Raw genomic sequence first — 8,934 nt, 5'->3', positions numbered from 1 at the left:
TTGTTATGGAGGTGTACGTGCATGTGTGGATGTCCAGCATTTCTACAGTTTTGCTTCTGTGGCTGCATCATCATTTGAGAGTGAACTGTGTATTGGCTGATTACTTTACTGACCACGATGAAGGGAAATTTACTCTGCATTTAACCCACTGTTGAAATTGTTAATCAGCTGTCACTGTTGTTGAGAGCCTGTGTGCGGCATAAGATGTGCATTATATGTACTGTACATGTATCTCTGTAGCAGAGATGTGTAAGATGCATGTAGTTTAGAGTTACTTACTGAAGGCCCTGATTGAGATCCCACAGTACAATCATTTCATAATCTTATAGATTAATCACTTTTTATAACTATCAACAAGAATAATAATGTTTGTATGGTGCTAATTATTAATTAAATAGAAAGATGAAAAACAACAACAACAGTTCATGCTTGGTCATATACATTTATTTTTTATGCTTTGCCATTTTTCCTCCAGATTTGCTATAAGATTATTGACCCGAATACAAGACAATGTTTTTTTATTGGAAATACATCTGAAACAAAACGCGGTTGTCTTATATTCGGGGTCTAGATTTGACATGTCAATAATACACCAACGACAACAAGTGACGCCAAACACGCATAAAACGAGTGTGCTGTGAAATAAGTAATGTACTGTGTTTTGTAAAGAGTGAAAACAAAAGAAAAAGAAAAGCTTACAACGGCATGAGTCGTGACTGTCATGTTAGCCTGATGGGAACAAACTTCCTCTGTAAGTGATTTAAAACAGAAGACAGGACCCAGAGCTGAAGACTACAATACGATTTCACTTCTACTGATAATCAAATTTTGGCAGGCTACTATGAGATGGATGGACTAAATGTTGTATAATTCAGATGGGCTACCTGTTATTTTTATGGTATATCAAAATGTGTATATTTAAATGTCATTGTTGGCACATTTTACCAGTATTTACCATACTTTCAAAACAAAATTTAAAATAGGAAAAATATGCAATATGAAAATCATAATTTAAGAAAAAATGTTTTACAGAGAAAAAAAACAACAACCAATATTTGGTTTTCAAAAAGACTTTTTCCAAAAGGTACATCTGGAAAAAGGGGGGGCCGTCTTATATTCGGGTCAATAGAGTATTACAACAACACACATATGCAATAACTACACAGAAAACTCTTGTATGAAAAAAGAGAAATAACTTTGAATGCAGCTCTATGATTTATGAAATAAGAATAAATCACAGTAAAATAAACATTGCCTCAGATCATATTAGTTCTTTATAATGAAATGAAGAAATACATTAAGAATCATGTATAAAACTGTAATATATAATATCGTGTGCATGAAATAAGCTAACTCCGAAACAGAAGCTGCTCCGGAGCAGGTTTTCTTCAGAGAATAAGTTGCTCTGGCTGCTTACATACCCTGAAAGTGACCTCTGTTTGTGGAACTGAAAGTTGAGGCTATCTTATCCATAAATTCACCCAGTTAGATCACATAACCTGCTTTTTGGAATACCCCCTAGATAGTTTATCTCAAAATGAAAACTATGACTTCAGCATCAAATCAGAACACATTTTAGTCCTTTGTGTCTTTTTCAGAGCTTGATAACTGCTAGAAAAGTCTTTTGCATTCTACAGAAAAATGATGTGTTTTTAGAGACATGGGGATGAGTAGGTGATGGCAGAATTTTCACTTTTAGCTGGACTATCCCTTTAAGAAAATCACAAAAATGAGGCACAAAGTACAGTGTTAAGAAAGAGAGAAGGTTACAGATGTACATTTGAAATGTATTATTTCTGCAGTAACAAAAAGGGCAAAAATAAGTAAATGGAATGTCAACAAAAAAAAAACACAATAATCATGATTCTTGATAAACACTATGGATGCAACATGTTCAACACGAAATCCATGGTTCAACACGCGTTTGTGAACTTCATTTCTCCGGTTTGGATTTAAATCATTTCCATGTATTTTGTTTGTCTTGGAATCGGTTCTGTTTGTGTGTGTCCAGCTCGCTGAAAAATGCTAAACACGGCAAACATCTTCCCTTGTAATGACTTACAATGAAAAGCGTACCTAAACCTGTTTTTACTCCACAACGTCAGTCAAAAATAGCTTTCTGTCAGTGGAATAGGGTATTCATTGGATACCTGAATAAAACAAAGAAGTCTTGTTAGTTCCTTAATACAAATGACTATTGTTATATAAAAGGGCTATTTACTTTTAGTAGCCAGTAATATAAAATCAGCCAGAATAATTCATTTAATTCTGTATTTGTAAATCGAGTGAGAAATGATATACTCACAAGTTCCTGTTCATCAAGATATGTGAATTTCTTGTTTTTGTAGGCTTTAAAAAATAACTTAAAAAGCCAGTCACAAATAACATCTGCCTTCGGTGGCCCACAAACATAATTTAAAAAGAGATTAGCATTAGTTGCTTTTTAATGGGCTATATACAACTTCTTATTTTAACAAACATTTTAGATGATGCTCTTCTTCATTTTCCGTACCTTAATTATTAACTGTCTATTCATAAAAGATGCACTTACCACTGTTAGAAATGACAAGAGTGCACCCACGCTGAGAGCTGTTCGGGTAAAGCTGAATTGTCTTGCCTGTAAACAACAACAAAAACCCATTATGTACATATTAGGGATGGGAAGAGTCCCTGATTCGCTCAGTGCATCGGCAAAAAAACATAATGATGTCATGCACTGGTTTAAAAAGTGTGCATTAGATTCAAGTTGGCATCTGTATCACGATGCATTGTTTTTAACATATTTGCATCGGTAAAAACAGATTTATTTATATATAATTACTAGTGGATGCACTACATTTTTATTGTTCAGAAAGTGACCAATAATCTGTGACCAATACTTTATATGTAGATTGATTTCTCCTCTCTAAACTGTGTCTCAAGCGCGTTCTCTCATCACCGCTGCGCGTGAATATGATGAATCACAACAACACTACATGATGTTTTATTAACAAGGTTCGGGAGGAGCGCGTCAGATACTGTCACGAATCCTGGCCATGCACTTCCACTCATTCACCACCAGAGGTCACCCGTTCACCACATGGACTTTTCACACTACACAGCACATTGGACTCCATTTCCCATAATCCATTGCACTGACGACACGCACAGCTGTTCACCTGTTTGCCACTGTCTGACCCTGCCTGTTTTCTGACCATGTTTTTTAATAAAGCTTTGCACATGGATCCGCACGTCTCACGTCTCGTCAGCCCCGTAACAGATACTTAGCCTAATTAACACAGGAGGTTCCCACTCCAGTTAATCAATGTCCGGCTATAAATACAGCTGACATACCTCTGTTCACTCGACGGATAATCAGCATCCCTTCTCCACTCAAAGAAGGTATCACTAGAGTTCTCACCACACTATGGGGGGTACTCTGGGTTCGGGCCATTCCTGAGCCCGGAGCCCTTCCCCAGGACAGCACGCCAACTACGCATTACCTTACTCGTGCTAAATATATGTAAGTGTGAACTCGTGAAGAGACCTGAGGAAAAACAGGGATGAATGTCCAAAACCTGACTTGAAATAACCTAACACATCAATCAGGGCTAAAGCGGTTATAAACGACTATATCATTTGTGACCACTTATTCTTAATGTCAATCATGGATCAAATCAATCCTGCACGGCAAACAGAGAATATATCTGTGCTGTGGAAATCTGAATGGTGCCTAGTTTGACCATTTCTAAGTCTCCATCTGTTTTCATTGGCCTATTAGGTTTATATTTCTGCCTATTATAATTTTCTGTTAGTGTTTTATTCTGATTCTTTGTTTTAATCTGTTTTAATGATGCTGTGTCTTTTGTGAAGCACTTTGGTCAGTCTTGTGTCTGTTTTAAATCTGCTACATAAATAAAGTAAACTTGAAACTTGCTGTTTAATGCATTTGAGACCATGTGTTTTCCTCAGTATATAACTGACATGTCACGAGTATATTTTTCATCTGTAAATGTTAGAAAGTCATGCAAATATATCCATTGTGCTGTCAGGAGTGGGCTTACGTGAGCGGTCGAGTGCTGCTGCGCGCATGCTAAACAGACGGAGCGCAATAATTATCAAATATAGTCAAATATGCATTTTATGACAGCAGTAACTGTAAAGGGACTATTGTAATGGGTAAATAAAATGTAAGCTAATACAGTCCTCATTACTAAGCTCAGATGAGTTAATGTGTGCTTCTTATAGCAGTTAGAATGTAGTTTTAATTTAGTGGTTTTAACTTTTAGTTTAGTGATTGTTAATGCTTTAAAGAGCATTGTAATGTTCTAATGTTATCTGTTCTAACTATAAAAAGTGCACCTGTTATAATCCAGAGAGAAAGGCTGCATGGCTATGATCGTCTGTGAGAGAGTCAGTGGTAATATCATTGCATTCCTATTGGTCAGTGTTAGCCTGCCCTGAACCAGGTGAGCTCTCCAGCAGAAGTAGCCACAGTGACTGAGGTTGATCTTTGGTAAATTTGCTTTATGGAACCAAATCATCTGACAGTGAGTCAGACTAACTGAAATAAGCCTGGCCTATTTGGAAAACTTATTTTATGAAACAGGCCTCGAGGTGTTAGAAGTCAGAAGACACAAGTTAATTTATGATTTGCTGTCTGTCTGAACCAAAGAAATAAAAGCGATCATATTCTTTCCATTGCATTGAATCGCATTGTGTTGAATCGAGTCAAATCGAAATGGAATCGCACTGCATCGTAACAGAGGTGAATCGCATCACATCGCTAGCTGCTTCATATGTATCTTCAGTGTATCGTATCGTTGGCTATGCATCGAGATGCGTATCACATCGGCATCACATTTCACATTCTGAAAACATAACTTCACCTTGTGAACAAGTTTAACATTTTTAACAAAGGTTACTCTGAAAACTCACCTCACCATAAACCAGAACATCAAAACGAATGCCATATGCCTTGATCAGGGTCCTCTCGACTTTGCCATCACTGCTCTTGTAATACTTAGCAAACCTTTAAAGATTTCACAAAACCACTCATTTATTTTCAGAACTTGCTGACGTTTTCTGAGGAATCATCTTTACTAGTAACAGTACAAACTCCTGTTACCGTAAGTTGTGCACTGTGGTTTCACTGCTCTCTGGGTCCTTCTTGTCTAGTCTGCGGAAGGAGTACTGGGGATCACACACGTTCTGATCCAGGTCACAATTCCATTGGATTTGCACTGCCATTACTCCCCCCTGAGCACAAAAAACACCCACAGATGTCAGTCAGTCCTACAGCAAAGGAACACACACATTAATCAGCAGAGTAGCATAAGAGAATTAAAGCTTATTCATGAAATAAACAAAACAAGTTACAGACATAGACTGCCATGGTCTGAAAATCCTCTTGAGCCTCTTCAAAAATATCTTTGATTCTGAAAATTGGGCAGTTAGGGTTTGTATTTCTGTTAAACACACAGTTTGCCAAGTAGGACCTGGTTATGTTTGGTAGGATATTCCTTCTGTGAGAAATAAAGAACATTATATTAACTCACTTTATTAAATAAAATCAATGTATGGTTTTTAGCACGATGAAAGCACTATTTAGAAATATGGAAATAAAATGGTGCTGAAATGTGAACATACTTGTTGAAGTCAAATTTGGCGAATAGAATATTATTCTTTATTAATATTGTGAAGTTTTCAGCATCTGCCAGGAGCGCTGGACTGACATATCAAGGCAAAAACACAGATATTATGAGTAACTTTGGTGCTGAAATGAAGAAACCAGTATATATATATTTTTTATTTAGTTTTTTAGTTTGAGGTGGTCAGTGGCGGAGTTTTACTTTGGAGGTTCAACTTTCTTCTCCACAGGACACCAGCCTAACACCTCACATGTCTTCACTGAGTCTGAGTAATGGACACATCTACCTGTCTGAACACCTAAAACAGAGGCAAGTATAAACAGCCAGTACTTCATAGTCACAAAGAGTATTGCTTTATATCCAGTGTGGAGACTGAGCCATACCATTCCCCTGAACAGCCTTAAAGCCTTTGGTGCAGTTCATGTCAGATGTGCACATAGATTTCTGGGTTGGATACTAAAAGCAATTCCAAGCAATATGATGCAAAAAAATGAATAAATGTATAAATAAAAGACAGGTAAATCAAACTCTTTATTTTTAGAATTCATTACAATCCAAATCATTTAATAGTAATTCAATGTTAAAAAAAAAATTATGGGCCAAAAAAAAAAAAAAACACAGGGCATGAAAAAAAACCCATGACAATTAGGTCTGTGTAATCTACTAACAATGTGTCCAACAATTTATATTAAACGTTTATAGTATGTGAAGATAATGAAAGATCTTGATGATAAATCAAGTAATATACTTCTCTTAAGAATCATGATTTCTGAAGAAGTATATAATAAAAAACAAATATTCTGAAAAGTGTTATTTTTCATGTCTCACCTCTGCACATTTGGACTGTGTTTGGTTTGGCGTGACGATCATGTTGGTCATCAGAAAGAAAGACTCATCCTCCTGCATCATGGAAAAACATGTGACTGATCAGCAACACCTGAAATATATCCTCATGAGTGTATGATATCTGAAGGCATGCTGACCGAATATAACTATCCCAGAAGACATGCATGCTGGTCAACAGGATGTTCACCCAAACCTGGTTTCTCCATTTCTGTCACTTGGAGTTTGGGTTTCTTGCTGCTATCCCCTATGGCTCCCTTAGGTGGGCTCTGAATGTCACTTGTCTTTCAGAAATGTTTTAATATGACTGCATTAACTCACGACATCAGATGAGAACAAAACCTGAACTGAATTAAACTAGATTATGGTACTTTCATCTTCTGTAGAGCTGCTTTACCGGTGAATCACATCCTGCAACATTGACACTGGTATCGAACTGAACTGAACTGAATCAGGCTGAATAACTGCTTTGCTGTCTTTTGTAAAGCTGCTTATTGCTGAATTGAACTTGTTTTAAATCAGTTAACTTCACACATACAGTCAGGTCCATATATATTGCCCCTAGTGAGAAAAGTGTACTTTATTGTATTTGTAATATACAAATATACAATTTACTGTCACAGAGAGGCACAAAATCACTTTCCAGAACATTTTCGTTCACTGTTCTTGACTGGAGGAATGATCTTCCTACCTCTATCCAGAATGCTGACAATCTTCAGGAGACAGCTGAAAACTCATCTTTTTCAACACTATTTGATTTCATCTTTAAAAAAAACAACAACTTTGTCTTTCTCTTTCTGTATTCCGTCCTTTTCTAGCTTGTACTTGTTTGGAACAATGCCTGACACTTGGTGTTACAAGCACTTCCTGTGTCTGTCTGCCTCTTTAAGATGAATCGCTTTATTTATTCCCCAATTGCAAGTCACTTTAGATAAAAGCATCTGCAAAATGACTAAATGAAAATGTATTTTTTGATTAGTAATATGCATTGCTAAGAACTTCATTTGAACAACTTTAAAGGAGATTTTATCAATATTTAGATTGTTTTGCTCCCTCAGATTCCAGATTTTCAAATATTGTCCTATCATAACAAACCATACATCAATGGAAAGATCATTTATTCAGCTTCAGATGATGCATGAATCTCAGTTTCAGAAAACTGACCCTTATGACTGGTTTTGTGGTCCGGGTCACATTTGTGCAATTAAAATAATGTGTATGAACCTCAGGATTACCTCAGGTGCAATGATGTAGTCAGCCACATCCCATATCTGTTCGCTGAGTTCGCTGGTGTTTGTTAGCGCTATGCCTTTCACTTTGGTTGTGACAGAGCTGACAATTGTATCTGTGTCCTGGTGGCCTTGACGCAGAATCACATACCTGTACATATCAACGCAAGTAAATATTACTATTGTAAACGGGATTTTTTTGAAGGAGTTTGAAATGAACAAGTGTGGTTTTCAAATAAATTTTATTTAGAAGAACACTAAACTGTAAATTGTTGACTGTGAATGATTTTCTAACGTTACTTTTCTTTGTTTACTTAAGCAACTTACCAGAGAAGATACACCATCACTGTGAACTGTAAAGTGCGAAAAAACAATCCGAGGAACCAGGATTTGACCACTAGTATTTGTGGTGAAGAGTATTCACCAAAAAAAATATTGAATTTCTCCATTCCTTTCATTTCAAGATTTCAGTCCTAGCTTTCACTTTCTCTTTTCTCTCTCTTAAAGTATGGTCTCTTATTCACGTTTACTTCCTTTCTGTTAACTCTTTCTCTTGCCAGTGTCTATTTACACTAACTCCTCCCTCCAACATGTGACTGTGGTAGTCAACACTGCTAAAAGACGCTCAATCTGCATCAGTTTGATAAGGTGTGAGCCCGCCTTTCAAATATCTGTTTTCCGTTTTCAAATATCACATCGTATCTGACAGGCATTTATTTTCAATAAAAATGAAGGAAATAATCAAAAAGTTGAAAATAAAAGCATTGGATAGGTGTAGGGAGGGCTTTATTGTCCCAATAAAGTGGCATTCCTTTAATATTTGAATTAAAACTATAATTTACACTCAATACTTTATTATTGTGTACTGTTTTATAATGTACTACAGCACTGAGGTGCAGATCATTGCCACAATTTGCAATAAGTAGTATAAACAGCAGAAAATCTTATATTAACATATGCCCTATTTTCTATTTTCTATTTTAACATAGTTTAAATATAATCTATAGCTATTTGTATTTAGTGTAAGTAGCATATCATTAAAAAATACTGCTACTTTCACTTGGTGTAAATAGCATCTATCAGTATTTACACTTAGTGCAAATAGCTGCTGCCTTCTTTTAAACAGTTGCCATCCAACACCATTTTTAAACATTTTCACAAAAATGACATGACCTGCAGAATGTTTTGTTGTATGAATATCTGAACCTAACACAGTTCCCAATTCCAGTCCT

The 8,934-nt window shown here is 36.1% G+C and overlaps 1 protein-coding gene across 5 annotated transcripts; it reads right to left on the bottom strand.

Annotated features, from left to right (window-relative positions):
• Positions 1 to 424: 424 nt before the first annotated feature.
• LOC306861647 (P2X purinoceptor 4a-like) lies at positions 425 to 8,317 on the bottom strand. Of its 5 annotated transcripts, XM_079404044.1 has the most exons (13): positions 8,030 to 8,317; positions 7,709 to 7,853; positions 6,459 to 6,530; positions 6,014 to 6,086; positions 5,832 to 5,928; positions 5,629 to 5,709; positions 5,363 to 5,504; positions 5,108 to 5,238; positions 4,918 to 5,011; positions 2,552 to 2,617; positions 2,306 to 2,392; positions 2,077 to 2,150; positions 428 to 1,710 (listed from the first exon to the last, which is right to left on the bottom strand). In XM_079404044.1, exons 1-12 carry the CDS (start codon positions 8,158 to 8,160, stop codon positions 2,106 to 2,108), a joined length of 1,164 nt encoding a protein of 387 aa, XP_079260170.1. In that variant the 5' UTR covers positions 8,161 to 8,317; the 3' UTR covers positions 428 to 1,710; positions 2,077 to 2,105. The 5 variants fall into 5 exon arrangements, 4 of the variants coding, with proteins under 4 accessions (XP_079260169.1, XP_079260171.1, XP_079260170.1 ...); XM_079404043.1 differs by having other exon boundaries at positions 425 to 2,150; XM_079404045.1 differs by having other exon boundaries at positions 425 to 2,150; positions 5,363 to 5,501.
• Positions 8,318 to 8,934: the final 617 nt, after the last annotated feature.

This window comes from Barbus barbus (genome assembly GCF_936440315.1).
Source record: "Barbus barbus genome assembly, chromosome: 42".
Classification (NCBI taxonomy): Eukaryota; Metazoa; Chordata; class Actinopteri; order Cypriniformes; family Cyprinidae; genus Barbus; species Barbus barbus.
The sequence above is the reverse complement of the archived record's forward strand: the minus strand, read 5'-3'. Positions and strand labels throughout refer to the sequence as shown.

What these genes read in the sequence shown, in the direction of transcription:
- LOC306861647 (XM_079404043.1), bottom strand. Translation starts at nt 8,160, where the DNA reads ATGAAAGGAATGGAGAAATTCAATATTTTTTTTGGTGAATACTCTTCA. An exon ending in ACTACATCATTGCACCTGAG is followed by an intron (nt 6,531 to 7,708) that starts GTAATCCTGAGG and finishes TCCATGATGCAG; the next exon opens with GAGGATGAGTCTTTCTTTCT. An exon ending in ACCACAGTGCACAACTTACG is followed by an intron (nt 5,012 to 5,107) that starts GTAACAGGAGTT and finishes AAATCTTTAAAG; the next exon opens with GTTTGCTAAGTATTACAAGA.